This window comes from Myodes glareolus, chromosome 2 (assembly GCF_982192425.1).
Source record: "Myodes glareolus chromosome 2, mMyoGla1.1, whole genome shotgun sequence".
In the NCBI taxonomy this organism is placed as follows: Eukaryota; Metazoa; Chordata; class Mammalia; order Rodentia; family Cricetidae; genus Myodes; species Myodes glareolus.
In genome coordinates this window covers 100,290,891-100,309,224 of record NC_142027.1, presented here as the reverse complement: position 1 = coordinate 100,309,224, position 18,334 = coordinate 100,290,891, and the positions used below count along the sequence as shown (strand labels likewise).

The window sequence follows — 18,334 nt, the reverse complement described above, 5'->3', positions numbered from 1 at the left end:
TTTTATCCAAATCAGTCCTGGGGCTTGACTATCACATGCAGACTCTAGGACCGCTGATTCTGAGTGCAGCCTGGGAACCTGCATTCTGGAAGCTCCCTCCAGCCACATCGCTATGACACAGACTCAGTACTGCCTCTTCCTCGTCTCCTGTCCCCACAGAGGCCACTCCAAGTGACCCTGGTTATCCAGGGGCTGTCGCCCCAGCCCGGGAGGAGAGGACAGGATCCGCAGGGGCCTTCCCGTCAGCTTCCCACACTGCAGTCCCCTATTCCCAGGCGGCCCCTGCCAGTCAGCCGCCACCTGCAGAGGAAGAGGAGGAAGTCAATAGCTATGACTGGGATGAAGCAAGTAGGTGGCTCTGGGGGAAAGGAGGCCTGCTGGGAAAAGTCACCCCGAAACTGAGCTTGGGATGGGGCGGGAATGGGGCTCTGGAGTCAATAGATGCCCCCTTACCGCTAACATGTGCTGGGAAAGGGCTACTGCTCTCTGCTTCCCAGTGCTGGAACAACTGGTGAGCGCCACCGTGTGGCCAGTATTGGTACCATATGTCTTATTGGGGTATTTCTATCCTACAAAACCTGAAGCCCCTTGTACATAGTCTCCACTAGAGACCGCCTCCCTCAGTATTCTGGTTAAAGGGTGATTCTGTTTCTGCAAGAGGCCACAGTCATTTCTACATCATCTCTGTTAATCCTGACCAATGGTGCATGTATTTGTGTGTGCCTGTGTGCGTGCGGGTGTGTCATGTATTTATGTGAGTGTGTCTCTGTGTCTGTGTGTGTCTTCGTATCTGTGTCTGTACATGTGTCTGTGTATATGCCTGTGTGTATGTCTCTCTGTGTGTTTCTGTGTGTGTGTGTGTGTGTGTGTGTGTGTGTGTGTGTGTGTGTGTGTGTGTTTGTGAGCTGCCATGTGGGTTCTTGGAATAAAACCAGGGTTCCCTGGAAGAGCAGCTGGAGCTTTTAAATACTCGGTTTAAGATGGCTCTTAAACTGAGCCGTCTCTCCAGCCTTCCCTCTGAGATGAGTTTCACTATGCTGTCCCGGCTGGCCTAAAAGGTGCTGTAGAGACCAGGCTGGCCTCCGATCACGAGGACCCTCCAACTTTGCCTCTTGAGTGCTGAGATTAAAGGCGAGCACCAGCATACCTAGCATTACTTTTTATCTTTATTTGTATGTGTGTGTGCTCCTGAGTATAACTCCATGTACTGTCTGTACAATACCCACAATGCTTTTAGTACTGAACCCTTTCTCCAGCCGCACAGTGTTGATTCCTAAGGAACACTTTCTTCACCCTCTTATGGATCTATATCTGTATATTTACAAAAACATATATATGATAAACATACAGTCCTGCTGAATAATGAGAGTTTAGGGTGGCGACAGATGTTTCTTTATGAGTTCTTCTCTGGGTAGAATGCAAGGAAACAGAGGCATGGATGGACCTTGTGAGAAGCCATGAAGCCATTGGCTGTCCGGGTCTGGCTTATTTGCATAGCCCTGCCTTCCCGGGAAATCGAAACTGAAAAGCAGCTGCGCCCAGCTCAACACTCAGGAGGGGGAGACGCTATAGATGGAAAGCTTCAGGGCCTGAGGATGGGGCAGGGACTCAGCAACACCCCAGCCTCAGAGCTGGACAAGTTCATAGAGGACCACCTCCTTCCCGACACCAGCTTCCGTAATGATGTCAGAGCCGTCATCGATGTCATGTGTACTTTTCTGAAGGAGAGATGCTTCAAAGGCGCCGCCCACCCTGTGAGGGTCTCCAAGGTGGTGAAGGTGAGTCCCCCTCAGCCTGAACAGACCCGGATGGGGTGGGTGAGGACCCTCAGGAACCAAGCTGCAGCCCTGATCCCCTCTCTTCACTTCCAATCACAGCAGCGGAGCGGGTTCTGCCCCCAGGTCCCACATCTGTGTTAGAAAAAGAGCCTCAGCTACAGTTTGTGTTCCACCCTCCCAGGCCACATCCGTTTCAGAGTCAGGGAAACTGAGGCCAAGCTTGGGAAGCAGTTTTCTCGAGAGTAGTAGATCGAAGGACCCAATATTCGCACTGCTATGTGACCTTGGATGAGTGAATCACCATCTCCACGCCCAGGGTTCTCTGCACACCTCCTAAGTCAGATGTGACAGGGGACAGAACAAGACCCCACATGCTGGGTGACTGGATTGATGCACCCTGACTGAGCTCGGTTCTGGGTCTCGGACTTCATCAGTACCTAATTCACTGTGAAGGCTTCAGAAATAAAGTTCTTTTCTTTTCTTTCTTTCTTTCTTTCTTTTTTTTTTTTAGTTGATTTTATTTTTATTTTTTAATTTTGTGGAAGGGCACTGTGCCTGTGTTAGTGCGGTGTCCTCAGAGTTAAAGAGCGGGCGTCACATCCCGTTAGCTGAAGTTGCACAGGTGACAGTGAGCTGGCCTATGCAGGTGCTGGTCTCTGAGCTGGGGACAGCTATAAGAACAGCAGGGGCTTTTGACTACCGAGCCACCTCTCCACCCTCAGATATGACATTTTATAATGGCCACTCCACAGTGGCTGGTGCTCACGTGAGGGGACTGTTCTCAGCAGGAGTCCTTTTTAAAATACTTTATTTCACACGTGGGTCTCATTTTCCTAAACCTTTTCTGTTGCTCTATGATTTTTGTGTTATTTTATATTACATAAGGCAGTTTTCTTCCAAGTATGTGATGTTGTGTGAGCATATTCCACCAACTAACAATGCCAACAAGGAGGATCAGGACAATGGTGTCATAGGTCTGTGTTAATTTACCCACAGTCTCCCCTCGCCCACTACCATCCTTTACTCCCACGCTGACCTCCCCCGGAGAATCCCCCTCTGATTTCATGTCACATGTGTGCAGCTAGATCTGGATTCCACATGAGAGAAAATGTGCCATTTTGTCTTCCCTCATGACCCACTCTTGCTCCTCTTCCTTTAGACCCCTCTCCCACCTTCCCCACATAGTCCTCCCTCCCTCCCTCCCCCCCCTTCTCTCTCTGTTGTCAGAGTTTTCTGTCCTGCCAGGTTCCCACAGTCGTTAATTCCCAAAGAAATCATACGGAGGTCTACATTAACTATAAACTGATTGGCCCATTAGCTCAGGCTTCTTATTAACTCTTACATTAGCCCATTATTCTAGTATATATTAGCCAAATGGCTCGGTACCTTTTTCAGCGAGGCAGTCTCACATCTTGCTTCTTCTGTGGCAGGTTCACAACTGTACTATGACTTCCTTCTTCCCAGAATTCTGTTCTCATTGACCTGCCTATACTTCCTGTCTGGCTACTGGCCAATCAGCATTTATTTAAAATATAATAGACAAAATACAGACCATTCTCCAATACCCTCTCCCACCCTTCCTCTCTCTCTCTTATGAAAATCTAGACACCAGAGATGAACATTGATGTCTGTCATTCTGTATCTGGCTTATCTTCTGTGCCATGAGGAGATCCAGAACCATCTATTTTCCTACATAGATCCTGATTTCTCTCTTGGTGCTGACTAGTATTCCACTGCACATGTGCCGGCTTTCTCTAACCAACCATCTCCTGGGTGGTGGACCTCTAGGCTGTTGAGGGTCTGGACTTCTGGCTATGGCTCTGCCTATTGCCTGTCATTCTCATCCTTGTCTTTCAGGGCGGCTCCTCAGGAAAAGGCACAGCTCTAAAGGGCAGGTCAGATGCTGACCTGGTGGTGTTCCTGAACAATCTCACCTGCTTCGAGGACCAGTTAAACCGACGCGGAGAGTTCATCCAGGAAATTAAGAAACAACTGCACAAATTTCAGAGAGAGAGACATATTTGGGTGAAGTTTGAGGTTCAGAGTTCATGGTGGTCCAACCCCCGAGCACTCAGCTTCAAGCTGAGCTCCCCACAGCTTCGCCAGGAGGTGGAGTTTGATGTGTTACCAGCCTATGATGTCCTGGGTAAGGCAGTCAGTCTCAGCTCACCCTTCCATTCTCTCTTTTGTTTCTTTCTCTCTGTGGTGTGTGTGTGTGTGTGTGTGTGTGTGTGTGTGTGAGAGAGAGAGAGAGAGAGAGAGAGAGAGAGAGAGAGAGAGAGAGAGATTTGGGTTCACTTGTGTGTGAGTTCGATCATGAACTGTGGCTAACACATCTCAGCAGCCATCCATCTCTTTGGAGACCTGGTCTGGAATTACACATAATCTTGACTGGGCAGAGCCCTGGGAACCCTCTTGTCTTCAGCTCCCCAGTACTGGGATTACAATCCGATGCCACCACTCCCAGCTTTTCCTGAGTCCTGGGGCTCCAACATGGGTCCTTATGATTGTGAGCCAATCACGTTACTGACTGACCATCTTCCTGGCCCACACCTGAACTGAAAACACTTAGCATTTGAGAAATTCTTTCAAACAGAGGGTCTCGTTAAGCTGAACTGGGGCGGAGAGATTTTAGAATTTTGGGAGTGGGAGTGAGAATTCATCAGAGAAGAACATTAAGTAGCAGGATGGCTCAATGAGGGGATGAAGTCATCTTAGATGCCCCCTCACTTACCAGTAGTATTTGTGGCTGGGTGTGGATTTCATCTCTCTAAACATGAGGCAGCAGGGAACTCACAGAAAATTAATAGCTGATGCGTCTTCTCCTAAAGAATAGGAAATCTTAGACCTGTGCAGAGGCCTGGGTGTCTGTGGGAGGGTTAGCGCATGATGCAGAACTTCCCAGGGGTTCTCTGTCTGCCTCAGAAAAACTGGGAACCATGCCATCACCACCCCAGCCCCCAGCATGCACACACGTGTTATATTACACAGTAAATGATCCCCTACATTGAGATCTTACACCATGCCTGACACTCAGTGTGTCTCCAAATTACAAATTGTCCAGCTCTACCCAAAGACAACCATGGACACCCCTGAAAACACAGTGGAGTCATGGGGAGCTTAGAGAATACGTGAGGCTTTATATTTGGGGGACACAGCACCCCTGATGGCCACAATGTGAACTGCTGCTAATAACTTAGAGACAAGATCACTCACTTCCCTGGCTTAGGAGAGCCATGGAAATGACACGGAGTCTCAGACAGCAAGGAATGAGAGGTCAGCCTTGGAGTAGAATCAGGACAGCTTGCTGTGGGAAGCTCCATGCAAGGGGTTCAGTGGAGGGGACCCAGAGGGTGATAGCCCAGAACTGAACTGGGAGGGCGGCTCCCCAGAAACCTGTCTTGATTATGGAGTTCCCCAGCTTCAGGCATCTGTCCAGTGGGGAAGAAGGGCCACCACAGAAGGACTTTCTTGGAAATGGCAGTGTGGGGGACAGCCCAAGAGGACCTCAGCCACAACTCTACCCAAGATGTCTTAATCGATGCCCTACTATGTAATGGACCTTGAAGTTGAAAATCAGCACTTGGGACAACAGGGAATGTCCCAATATCACAGAGTGATTTTGCCATGTGCCATCATCAAAGTCTGATGGTATGGCCTGCTGCAACCACACACCTGCACATACTTAAAGCATAGCCTACTGCCTGTCTGTACTACTCAAGTGTGCACATGAACACAGCCACATACTCATATGTGTTCCCTAACCTGTTGCCTAACCACTCTACAAGCTCAGGACACACACACACACACACACACACACACACACACACACACACCGCCATATCTTATTATTCTTAGGACCTGGTCAGCCAAAACCACATGATAATACTTTAGGCACTAAGGAAAATTACTCACTAAAATAACACAGTGGCTGGAAAGGCAGCTCAATGGATAAGGCAATTGCTGCTCCCACCCAAACTTAGGAAGTGACCCACATGGACCTGTAACCCCAGCACAATGGGTGACAGAGACAGGGGAAATCTAAGACTTGGTGGATGCCAGCCAAGCTCCACATTCACAGAGAGACCCTGAATCTAAGGGAGAAGGTGGCAAAGTATAAAAGAAGACACCCAGTATCCTCTCTTGTTTCCAAACATAGGTGTATAATGTCTCATGGACACACACATACACAGTACTACACAAAATAGGACTGAGACTCTGTAAGCATGAGATACATGTAGAAAACACAGCACACTGCTCCACAGTCAACTCTGACCCAAGCAGGAGTGTACACACATGACAAGTCCCATGCCGAAGATACTGGGCACCACAGCATGGCTGGCCATGATTAGATGACCATGCAGCCCTCTTGTGTGTGGCCACAGTGTGCTCTTTTCTCCCACCACCATCTCCAGACCTGTGAGGAAGGGTCTTCACTAGGATCAGTTGGTGGCAGGAACTTTGCAAGTGAAAGCAGTCCTGAGGTGAGGGAGGATGCATGGATGGATGGGGAGTGAGGCTTCCTGTGGTAAAACTCTGCCCTGTTTTCTGAACCCCACAACCAATGAGCATGTTCCCCTTAGAGAGACCAAAGAACCCCAGGGAAGGGCTGGGGTGTAATCTAAGTGAAGCCTCCTTTACAGGCCATGTCAGCGTCTACTGCAAGCCCGACCCTGAGATCTACAGAAGGCTCATCAGGAAGTGTACATTCCTGGACAAGGAGGGCGAGTTCTCCACCTGCTTCACAGAACTTCAGAGAAACTTCCTGAAGCATCGTCCGACCAAGCTGAAGAGTCTTATCCGCCTGGTCAAACACTGGTACCAACTGGTATGGCATCTCGCCCAGCTACCATGAGCTCTATCTTTACAGGGAGTGGATGCAGCCAGAGAAAAGGAGTATCTAGTTTGCTTTCCATTGACGTGATATTTTTTATCATATAAAAGCCACTTGGGAAGGAAAGGTCTTACTAGGTTACACATCCCAGTCAAAGTTCATCATTGAGGGAAGAAAGGCCCATGATTGAAGCAGAGGCCATTGAGGAATTCTGCCCTCTGGCTTGCTCTCCATGGCTCACACAGCTTGCATTCACACACAGCTAAGGGTCACCTGCCCAGGCATGGTACCATCTACACCAATCACTAATCAGAAACATCTCGCAGACTACCCCAAGTCGGTCTGATGGAGGCATTTTTTTTTTAATAACGTTTCCCTCCTACTCGATGTCTAGTTGACCAAAACTAATCAGCACAATTGACTGCTTTTCAAGTTGATACACAAAGAGACCACTATTAAACCATAACCTCTCCTTTGTTAATTATCCCTAAGATCTCATGTTAATAATATCAAATTATAAAATACAATATAGGCTTAAAAGTCTCAAAGTTAAAAGACTCCAACACTTATAAAAATTTGTCTCCACTGTGAATTCCCATAAAATTAAAAACATAAGTTAAATACTCTCTTACCCTAGAGGAAAGAACCTGGGCACAGTCACAATCAAATAATAATAACAATAACAAAGACCAACAGTGCAAAAACTCAGTGTCTGAATCTGGGACTCGGCATTTTCCGAGCTTCAAAGGGCCTGGGCAGCTGTTCTCAGACTCTGCCACCCACAGCTCACAGCTGCTCTCACAGGCTCAGGACAGCTCTGTTCCCACATCTGCTGTCCTTGGCAGTGGTCTCATGCTCAGGGGACCTTCAGTATCTTGTGGTCTCCGCTGCAATTGAGGCTGCACTTTCTCCAGCGGCCCCTCCTGGCCTCTGTCAGTGCCAGGCCTCAGCTGCTCTCCATGGCCCCTTCACTCCTGCAGCTTTGATGGACTAAAGTAATACCACCTGGGAGACCTCTCGCATGACCAGATCTGCCACCTGGAGATGCAGTCTTGGAACCCAGACCACAGCTTCTGTGTGTGACCATGAGGAAACTTTCCAGAAGGCTTGGCCTCCATGGTGCAGGTCTCTTCTTACTCAGAGCTGACTTCCAGCCCCAGCTGATGGGAAAACACTGATTCTTAATTCTGAGATCTGACACAAACAGCCAGATAGACTCTTTGCCTCCCTCTGGAACTTCACACACCAGCCTCTGCCATCTGCCTCTCTTCATTTGTATCTTCCAGGTTCCCACTAACAGCTCATAGGCTCTAAGCACCCAGTGGCTTTTCCAACCCCAAGTTCCAAAATCCCTCCACTGTCCTCCCGACGAGCAACATGGCGGCAGTGCCACAGCAGTGGTCCGCTCTCTGGGGCCAATGTCTGTCCTATTGCTGTGGTAAAGACGATGGCCGTGGGCGAGCCTCTGGGGTGTTTTCTTGATCAGTGATTAATGTGGAAGGGCCCAGCCCACTGTGGGGAGAGCCAGCCCTGGGCAGGTGGTTCTGAGTTGCTTTTAAAAAGCAGGCTGAGTAATCAAGGGGTATCAAGTCAGTAAGCAGTGCTACTCAGTGGCTTTTGCTTCAGGTCCTGCCTCAACTTCCTTCAGAGCTGGAGTGTGGTGTGGAAGTGTAAGCAGACCACCCCTTTCCTCTCCAAACAGCTTTCCTCCATCGTCTTTACCACAGCAATTCTCCTCAAGATGACTCCAGATTGTGTCATGTTGACAAAAAAAAAATTAGCACAAGTGATGAGAAAAAATATTGGAAAAACAAGTGGGTTAAAGGGAAGCTGAGGGGAGGGGATGAGAGAGAACGAAGGGGTGGGTGGGGATGGTGAGGCAGGGCAATGCTGAGGGAGGGAGAAGGAAGGGGAGAGACAGAACTGAGAGGAAAGAGGACTTTGTTTGTTTGTTTGTTTGTTTTTGTTTGTTTGAGACAGGGTTTCTCGGTGTAGCTTTGGAGCCTGCCCTGGAACCAGGCTGGCCTCGAACTCACAGAGAACCACCTGCCTCTACATCCTGAGTGCTGGGATTAAAGGCATGCGCCACCAATGCCTGACCAAAGGAGGATTTTTTATGCTTGTTCTAATTGATTTTTTCTAGTCCACCCTCCAATCAGTTAACTCTCTGTTTATCCACATCTAATTCACTGTTCGCTGGTTGCTGCTTCATTTGTGTTTTTAGAAACACAAATGTTTTCTTTGGAAACCTTCCATGTTACATTCTATCACTTTGATTTTCATGACCTTTCAGGAAAATATCTCTTCAAACCTGTGATTTCTTGTGTTAGTCTGGGCTTTTTAACCTGTGTGCACTTATACCTGTTCATGGAAGCACATGTATATGTGTTTATGTGTGTGTCCATTAGCATTTGAAGCTAGGAAGTGATGTCAGGTCCTCAGTCACTCTCCAACCTTTATATCCAGGCAGGGCTGATACTTGAAGCCTCAGTGTGCTGAGTCATCAGGTCTGGACCCTCAGATAGCCCTGGGGACCCTCTGAAGGATTATGAGTCAGCTTCCTGAGCATCCTGACCTTCATGTGCATGTTGGGGATCTGAACTCCCTAACTTGTCTGGGGACACTTCACCCACTGAGCCATCTCCCTAGCTCCTCCCCAGTTATTTCAGAGCCTGTGATAAAACCATCAATAGTGAGCATCATTACTGCCCCCACCTTCACTTCCTGGCTGTCACTCAACAGTGTCATGATTCCTCCTGTGTCTGCTGGCAAATGCTCAGTCTCTGTGGACTCCACACGGTCTCCATCTCATCCACTCAGCCCTTGGCTATAGCGTGTGAGCATCCATAGACTGAATCTGCATGAATGGGTGTGGCAGTGTGTCGGTTAGCCTGTAATGACAATGTCAGGTGGCCGCTGAACTGACCCCATGAGAAGTGGTCCCCACACAGCTGACAGCCCTGTTCTTCTCACTGCCTTTCTCTTCTCAGTGTAAGGAGAAGCTGGGGAAGCCGCTGCCCCCACAGTATGCCCTGGAGCTGCTCACAGTCTACGCCTGGGAACATGGGAGTGGATTCACTGAGTTCAACACAGCCGAGGGCTTCCGGACCGTCTTGGAACTGGTCACCAAGCACAGGCAGCTTCGAATCTACTGGACAATGTATTATGACTTTCAAGACCAAGACATCTCCAATTACCTGCACAGGCAGCTCACAAGAGCCAGGTAGACTGTCCCCTCACGACTCAGCTCCTCACAGGGAGTATAGGCTGCCCAGTGTTTTGAAAAGGAGGAGATGGGAACCCTGTCACTGTGTTGGCCACTGTCCTGCTGTTCCCTTAGTGACATAAGGACTTGCAGCCCTGGGAGACAGAGATGGGTGCTTCAGTCTGCAGATGGGGAAGGAGACCAAGGCTCTGACCTCATCCAGACCCAAACAGTAGAGAGAGGGGGGTACATGGAGTGGGAACTGAGACTTTCCAGCAGTGACAGAAGTCATAAGGGCCGCTAGGCATCACAACTAACTCATGGGTCAATTAATAGCAAATAATACAGTAGATTTGTTGCCCAAGGTAGGGACATGTTGTGATCCTGTGTTATGTTCAGCCTTTACACCTCATCCTTTGAGCCTGGCTGGTTGAATGTTTCCCATCTCACAGATCAGAGAGGCTGAAGGACCTGCCCCAGGACACACAGCTACTATAGGGTAGAGGATTTAGATCCCAGGCCTTCCAGGTCATGTCCAAGGATTGCTCCAGGCTTGCTCTATGCGGTGGGGCAGGGACTCAGGACAAACTTTGGGTATCAGTGCTCTGCTGAGCTCCTCCCCTGCCCCTATACAGTGGTACCTGGGGCACCAGTCAGCTGGTCTCTTCCCTCTCTGGATGTTGCCCTTGCAGGCCTGTGATCCTGGACCCGGCTGACCCAACAGGGAACGTGGCCGGTGGGAACCCAAATGGTTGGAATCGGTTGGCAGGAGAGGCTGCGACCTGGCTTCGGTACCCGTGCTTTAAGAACAAGGATGGTTCCCCGGTATGCGCCTGGGATGTGCCGGTGAGACCTTGTCATCATCCTGACCCCTTCCACACAGCTTAAGTCCCTTCATCTCTTTGAAGAATATTCTCACAAAGATGTGGGTTTTTGCTAAAGGTCTTCACACTCCTAGGGAGGCCAGCTGCTCCTCTGTTTTACAGCCATTTTAGCAGCGTTCAGAGCTGTCACAGGCTGGCAAGATGGCACAGTGGGTAAGGCACATGCTGCCAACAATGGTGACCTGGTTTGATCCTAGAATCCTATGATAGAAGGAGAGACCAGCTCCTCCTAGCTGTCCTCTGACCTGCATCTCTGCACTGTTACACAAATGGACTCTCTCTCTCTTTTGCTCTCTCTCTCTCTCTCTCTCTCTCTCTCACACACACACACACACACACACACACACACACTCACAAATTCACACAAACTCCTTTTTTTGTGATTATTTTTTAGAACTTTTATCTTTATTTTTTATTACTTTTAAAATTACCAATCTAAATCCTACTTCCTCCCCTCCTCTTCCTCCCCTCCTGCTTCCTCCACACACTCTCCCTCACCCCCTCCAGTCTTTTTTAATTATACATAATACCAATCAAAATTTCCACTTCCTTTCCTCTTCCCACTTCCCTCCTGATCCCCCCACCCCAGCCCCCACCCTGTCCAGTCCTAAGAGAGGGCAAGGTACCCTGCCCTGTGGGAAGTCCCAGGCCCTCCCCCCTACATCCAGACTTAGGAAGGTATGCATCCAAAGAGAATAGGATCCCAAAAAAGGCAGTACATGCAGTAGAGACAAATCCCCATTGCCATTATCATTGGCTTCTCAGTCTGCCCCAAATGTCAACAACATTCAGAGGGCCCAGTTTGTTTCCATGCTCATTCAGTCCCAGTCCAGCTGGATTTGGTGAGCTCCCATTAGCTCAGGCACACTGTCTCAGTGGGTGAACCAACCCCTCATGGTCCTGACTTTCTTGCTCATATTCTCCCTCCTTCTGCTCTTCAACTGTACGTTAGGAGCTCAGTCCAGTGCTCTGATGTGGTTTTCTATCTCTATCTCCATCCATTTCCAGACGAAGGTTCTGTGGTCATATATTCAAGATAGTCATCAGTCTGTTTACGGGACAAGGCCACTTAGGGAACCCTCTCTTCCACTGCCCAGGGTCCTAGCTGGGGTCATCCCATAGACTCCTGGTAACCTCTCCAGAGCCAAGCCTCTTGCCAACCCCAGAATGGCTCCCTCATTTAAGATATCTTCTTCCCTGTTCTCATATCCGTCCTTCCTCCATCTCAACCATCCCACTTCCCAAGCTCTCCCCCACCCACCCCTTCTCCCCTCTCTCTCCTTCCCTCAACCCTCCACCGCCCCCATGCTCCCAACTTTTGCCTGGCAATCTTGTCTGCTTCCAATTTCCAGGAGGATCTATATATGTTTTTCTTTGGGTTCACCTTATTACTTAGCTTCTCTAGGATCATGAACTATAGGCTCAATGTCCTTTATGGCTAAAATCCACCAAAAAATACTTAAGGACATGTTCAACTCCCTTAGCTATCAGGGAAATGCAAATCAAAACGACTTTGAGATACCATCTTACACCTGTCAGAATGGCTAAAATCAAAAACACCAATGATAACCTATGCTGGAGAGGATGTGGGGTAAGGGGAACACTCATCCATTGCTTGTGGGAATGCAAACTTGTACAACCACTTTGGAAATCAGTGTTGCTGTTTCTCAGAAAATTGGGAGTCAACCTACCTCAGGATCCAGCAATACCACTCTTGGGAATATATCCAAGAGATGCCCTATCATACTACAAAAGCATTTGTTCAACTATGTTCATAGCAGCATTATTTGTAATAGCCAGAACCTGGAAACAACCTAGATGCCCCTCAATAGAAGAACGGATAAAGAAAGTGTGGAACATACACTTTAGAATACTACTCAGCTGTTAAAAAAACAGTGACATCTTGAAAACACTATCCTGAGTGAGGTAACCCAGACCCAAAAAGATGAATATGGTATGTACTCACTCATTAGTTGATTCTAGCCATAAACACACAAATTCCTTTCAAACTTACATACATGCACACATACTTCCAAACTTACATACTCCCTCAATCACACTCACATTCACACACATAAACACTCGCTCACAGTCACAGACACAGGTGCACTCACACACTGACACACAGAGAGAGTGTGGAAAGGAGACTCGGAGCTGAAGCTACTGACTCAGGAACGCTCAGCTAGGGAGAGGTCGAGCTGGGATTCCCATGGACTCTAAAGCCAGTGCTGAGGTCCATGAAGCAGCCCATCTTTCCTGTCTCATCATCATCAGAGGGCTTGCATCACATCCATAAAGAGGCCCAGAGGAACCTGCTTGGGCCTTTCCCCTCCTGGTGCAGGGGACTTGCTGATGCTAGGGAATTGATGGTGTCGTGGATGGCTGAGCTTAGTGTGAACGCAGGGATGTTGCAGGGAGTTGGAACTAAATGCCAGGTCAAGAAGGAAGTGAAGGGACGTTAGGGATGTGGGAGAAGGCAAGAGAAACTGCAGTGGCCTCTGGGCAGCTGTGCAGCGGACAGTTGGCTGTGCCTCTTCTCTCATTTGACAGATCTGTGAATCTGTGAATGATCCTCCAGTGGGAGGCGTGGCTTCCAGGGAAGTACTATCTACACCCACAAAGGCCTGGGTCCTGAAGTTGGCCAGTTCCTGTCAAAGGGGCCCTGGTGATCTGCTACAGCAGCCACCCTCAGGGCTTGTGTACACCCCCTTCCCAATAAGAATGCTCCTGACATGATTGCGTGTTTTCCGTTGCAGACGGAGGTTGATGTGCCATACCAGGAGAACCAGAAGAGTAATTTTTTCCTTAATCTCTGTTTGTTGTTGTTGTTTTTGTTTCTTTTCATTGTTTCAAGGGCTTCTTCTGCATAGTGCACACAGCCGGAGCTAGCACCCCTTCTGTATTAGTGCTGTGATAACTGCAGTGTAGGCCTTGTTATAACCCGAACAGGGATGGTCCTGTAACTCCTGTGCCACTGCAGGACCAGTATGCGAGTCTCAGGAACTATGCCTGGAGACTTAAAAACACACAGAGACAGACAGACAGACAGAGAAAGACATGAGGACACGGAGAAAGACAGAGACATGGGCACGGGTCATCCTTGATACAAGAATGCCAAATGCCAAACTTCATTGTGCTCAGGGAAAAGCTTCTATGGGGAACCTTAGCCATGCCCAGCTCTTGGGATTTTTCATCTGCAGGCCTTGTGCTCAGAGCAGCTGCAGGCAAGATCTCATGCTCAGTTCATTGCAGCAGGCAAAGACTCGGAGACAGGCAAAGAAAATCAAGGGGCCTGGGATCTGTAGCTCCCAATAGTGCTGATGTGCCCTGCCTTCCCTCCATCCTCAGATGGGCAAGAACGGGGCATTTGTCCACCTGTGAGCACAGCAGCACCTGCCCAGAAGACCCCCGAGTCAGGGGAGGTGCTCCTTTGCTGCAGGCCTTGACCAGAGAGGGCAGGATGCTGCTCAAGGTCCCAGAGGAGGAGTGTCCACCCTGGGATCAGACTCCAGTCTTCTGACCTCTGCCTGCCCACCCTTCTATCCTGTCCTATCACAGACAGCCTTCCTTACAGCCAACTTCATCTGCCTTATCCTCTGACAGTGTTCTCTCAGGAACAAGAGATTCAGAAGGGGAGGGGAGAACCCACGCTTGACTTCTGTCTGTGCACCTGTCAGGAGCTTCTCTCCAGTGTCTAATAACAACAATAAACCACAGCCGATGTCATGAGGGTGTGTGAGACGAGCCAGAGAAGTATAGGTGTGTGTGTGTGTTCATGGTTCAACTAGATTCATTTATTGTGCACTTGTTACACGCTCCACATGGGTCCAGGCACTGATTGCTCAACCATGGACAGCGCAGAAACAAATTACAGCATTTTATTCTGGTAGGTTAGGATCCCTCCAGGTCTCTTATCTATAAATTCATGACAGGAATCCTTGGTTCTTTCTGTTCATGTCCCCAAGACAAGATTCAAGACCTGCCCCATCTGACTCAGAAGTTGTCCCACAACTGCACATGGCTACGGGGACCTGGGTGTGTAAGCCGTGCACATGAAGATGCATGGTGGCTGCAACATGCAGGCTGGGGTTCGAGGAAGTGCATGAAAAATAAAAAGTGCATTGAATTTTTATTCAAAGGCACTGGTGACTTTGAAACGTGGTTGTCTGGGGTGATGATGAACTTTTGATGTGCTGCATTAAATCTCATGGAGTCTCAGCTTTGTCTCTCTGTTTCTGTCTTTATCTCTGTCCCTTGGAGAGAGGATCTCATTATCTGTCCCAGGCTGCCTGGAACTCTTAGCAATCCTTCTTTCTGCCTTAGTCTCCCCAGCTCTGGAATTACACACACATGTTCACACACACTACCAAACTCTACAGAGCGAACTAAATGGTTCCATAGTTCAGTGGTGTAAACCAGCAACTCATTTGTCAGACTCATAAATGCCCAAGTCCCTCAACCACAAAAGACCCTTGTGTGTGCTCAAGGACCCTGCTCACTAGGAGGTCTGGGCGTTGTTCAGGCCCACCTGTTCCCATCCCCAGTGCCCACTCTCTTAATCACTGTGGCAGGGGAGAAGTGGGTCTACTTGGCCCTCATTCATTCAGTTCACATAATAGACATATATTAGAGACACATAATAGAGAACCAGAAGCATCAATGTCCAGGGTGGTAGAAGACACTTGTCCCCTTGACTGCAGGACAAGTCACATTCTACCTTGTGCTCTGTCTGAGCCCATGGTGAACCCAGTAATGTTGGTCTGTGATTTAAATCTTGCCTAGTTTGAACCACCCCCCAGATACACAGAGAAGGTTATAACAAACAATGCCCAGGGGATCCCCATGTGTCCTGCCAAGCTGAGGGGACCCACCATGTGAGCCATCATGCACCCTACACTAAATCAAGTCTACACGTGATTTGGAATGTTCCCATCCCATTCGTTGATGATGGAATGACCCCTTGTGTGGACCTCTGAGAGCAGAAATGGCAGCAGGGGTGTGGTTCATCAGGGAAAGCCTGGCCTGGACTGGTTCAGTGAGAGGCAGTGGAGGGAGCTCAGAAGCAGAGTGCTTACCCAGCATAGAAGAACCATCCTGAGATGCCTGTGGTTTTGATGTCAGAGCCAAGAAAACAGCCTAGGTCATCGAGGCTAAGTTGTTCTCCGTTTCCTAGCGATTCTCTACTTCCATTTTGGATGGCCTTCGTCCCTGTCCAAGGTGAAGGTGGGATTTATTCCTATCAATGGGAGATCCAGCTTTCCCAATTCCCTCTGCAGAAGAGCCCTTCTTCCTCGTTATGTGTTCTTGGTAACCTGGTCAGAAGCCACTTAACCAGTCTGATAGTTGACCTTCTCAAATGTTTAGCTTGTGTGAATCTAGACAAAACTCTCCAGATAGGGAGGTGGGCAGACAGCAGGAGTGTTGATCAGTGAAGGAAGCAGTCAGCAGACATTTCTATAAATGCCCTCAGACATGCCCAGAGGTGTTTCCACAGAGGGTCTAAGGTTGGTGAAGTTGGTCATGAAGATGAGCCATCATGGGCCATCAGAACGAAACACAAGGGATGATGTCTAGAGGGTAAGAGCAATGACTGTCACAGTAGGTTCCTCCACTTACTGACCTGAATTGAGTTTCAAAGTTAAATCCACTGAGAGCAGATGAAGTGGCTTCCTTGGAAACTGAATCCTTGCAGTACCATGGTGGACAGAGCAATGCCTCCCCTCAATGGAATACTCCTTACTCAGTGGGTAGGCACCGCAGAGCAGGCTGCTCCCAACCTTAGGCAAAGGTCAAAGTTGAAGACTGGGCTTGGAAACTCAAAGTGTCTACCATCATGATGGGGAACCTCAGCCAATCACATTCTGCTTAAGGTGTGTCCTCCTGGGGCCACACAAAACAAATAAAAGATCGAAGTGCCTTGCCACTTCCTCTCTTCCTTTGCACCTGTGCCCTCGGATGAACTTTTGGGACTCTGGTGTAAGTTTTCCTTCATTCTGTTTATTAAAGCTGTATCTTTTATATTAAGCTAGTCTGGTTAATTTTTAACTACCGATCGACCTCGCCCCTTCACCATCAAGCCCTGCCACTCCCCTGGCCAGTATGGATGATAAATCAATACAAACATGGCACCCAGAGGAAGTATGGGGATGAGTACTGTGCTTAGGGTTAAAAGGGCTCTTTTTTTAATATTTATTTATTATGTATACAATATTCTTTCTATGTGTGTGCCTAGAGGCCAGGAGAGGGCACCAGACCTCGTTACAGATGGTTGTGAGCCACCATGTGGTTGCTGGGAATCGAACTCAGGACCTTTGGAAGAGTAGGCAATGCTCTTAACCACTGAGCCATCTCTCCAGCCCCGGTTAAAGGGCTCTTGGGCAGTTCCGGTCTGGAGCAAGCATGACACTGCACAACAAGGCGGTCGGACACAGTGTTATGAAAGTGTCAGTTGTGGACATCCTACTCCACCTGAGAAATGATCCTGCCTTACTATTGTCATGGAAACCTGATCCTGCCACCTTGTTGTTCTTCCCTTAGGCTGCTCATTACTCATTCCTGTAGCCTGCTGTTAACCTTCAAGGTCTCTATCATTGACAAGGCTCTCAGTGGTTCACACAAGAGGTCATTTCATCATGGAAACATGGAATGTGGCCATTATATGCTACATGTAGACTTGCTTTAGTGTGGGGTACATGATGGCTCATGTGATTGGTTCTGTTAGCCTGGGAAGAGACGCAAGGGACCCTTGGGCATTGTTTATTCAAACCTTCTCTGTTTATCTTTCCAGAGTCCATGGGAGTATACAGTAGGTGACAACTAGTATTTGACAGATCAACCTACCAGATGAGTGACTCTCTGATGGGGAGCCTCACTTGACAAAGTCATGAGTCACTGGCTGTAGAAAACAGTTTGTCTTTGTAATTTTTCTCATGAGCCACTAATAACAGCTATGGGTATTTTATCACTGCTTGTGTGTGTTTATCTCATGAAAATACTCCATCTACTGGGCACACATATAGCTATGGATGGTCAGGAAGATAATTTCTGCTTAAATTTGCAATTCTAATGAATAGAAATAAAAGGATATGTTTTATTACTCAGATTGACATAAGAAAGCAATATTATTCTTAGTCACAAAGATAGCTAATTTTAGATTTCAGAACAGAGTCAAAGCAAACTGGTTGCCCCTGGAGATGAATACCTGGTTGTCCCTAGAGACAAATACATGAGGACAATTTCTGTTTTGCTGATTCAAGGTCAGATCATGAAGCAACTTTAGTCAACATAACTTTCTCAGCTATGGACATTCGGTATGTACTCCGCAACCTCAAGGTTCAGTCAGCTAACTATTTATTGTTTAAGTCCTGAATTGCAATGTTACTTTTCTGTCTGGGAACCCTGACCACTCAAGCTATGTGCACAGCCAAGTGTTACTCACTAGAAGGTCAGTGTGACATCCCTAGCCCGAGAGAAACTGTGTGAACAGTACAGCTCCGTTTCTTATTGTTTACTCAAGCAGTGCTGTGACCCTGAAGATTTGATTCATATTTGTCCAGCGGTTTTGGATGTGAGATGAAGCCGGAGAGATATGGGAGAGGGGATGAGAGATGGAGAGAAAAGTGTTATGTAGCTG

The 18,334-nt window shown here is 48.3% G+C and overlaps 1 protein-coding gene across 1 annotated transcript; it reads left to right on the top strand.

Moving 5' to 3' along the window:
* The first annotated feature begins 1,520 nt into the window (after positions 1 to 1,520).
* LOC125402185 (2'-5'-oligoadenylate synthase 1A-like) lies at positions 1,521 to 14,858 on the top strand. Its single transcript, XM_048436772.3, has 6 exons — positions 1,521 to 1,778; positions 3,636 to 3,924; positions 6,422 to 6,606; positions 9,603 to 9,835; positions 10,510 to 10,663; positions 13,458 to 14,858. The coding sequence occupies exons 1-6, from the start codon at positions 1,596 to 1,598 to the stop codon at positions 13,569 to 13,571; spliced, it is 1,158 nt and encodes a 385-aa protein (XP_048292729.1). The 5' UTR covers positions 1,521 to 1,595; the 3' UTR covers positions 13,572 to 14,858.
* The last annotated feature ends 3,476 nt before the right edge of the window (positions 14,859 to 18,334 follow it).

Bases quoted from the DNA above. Each gene is read 5' to 3' on its own strand.
- LOC125402185 (XM_048436772.3), top strand. From the start codon at position 1,596: ATGGGGCAGGGACTCAGCAACACCCCAGCCTCAGAGCTGGACAAGTTC. The intron at 6,607-9,602 runs GTATGGCATCTC...TTCTCTTCTCAG, and splicing joins TCAAACACTGGTACCAACTG to TGTAAGGAGAAGCTGGGGAA. The intron at 10,664-13,457 runs GTGAGACCTTGT...TTTCCGTTGCAG, and splicing joins TATGCGCCTGGGATGTGCCG to ACGGAGGTTGATGTGCCATA.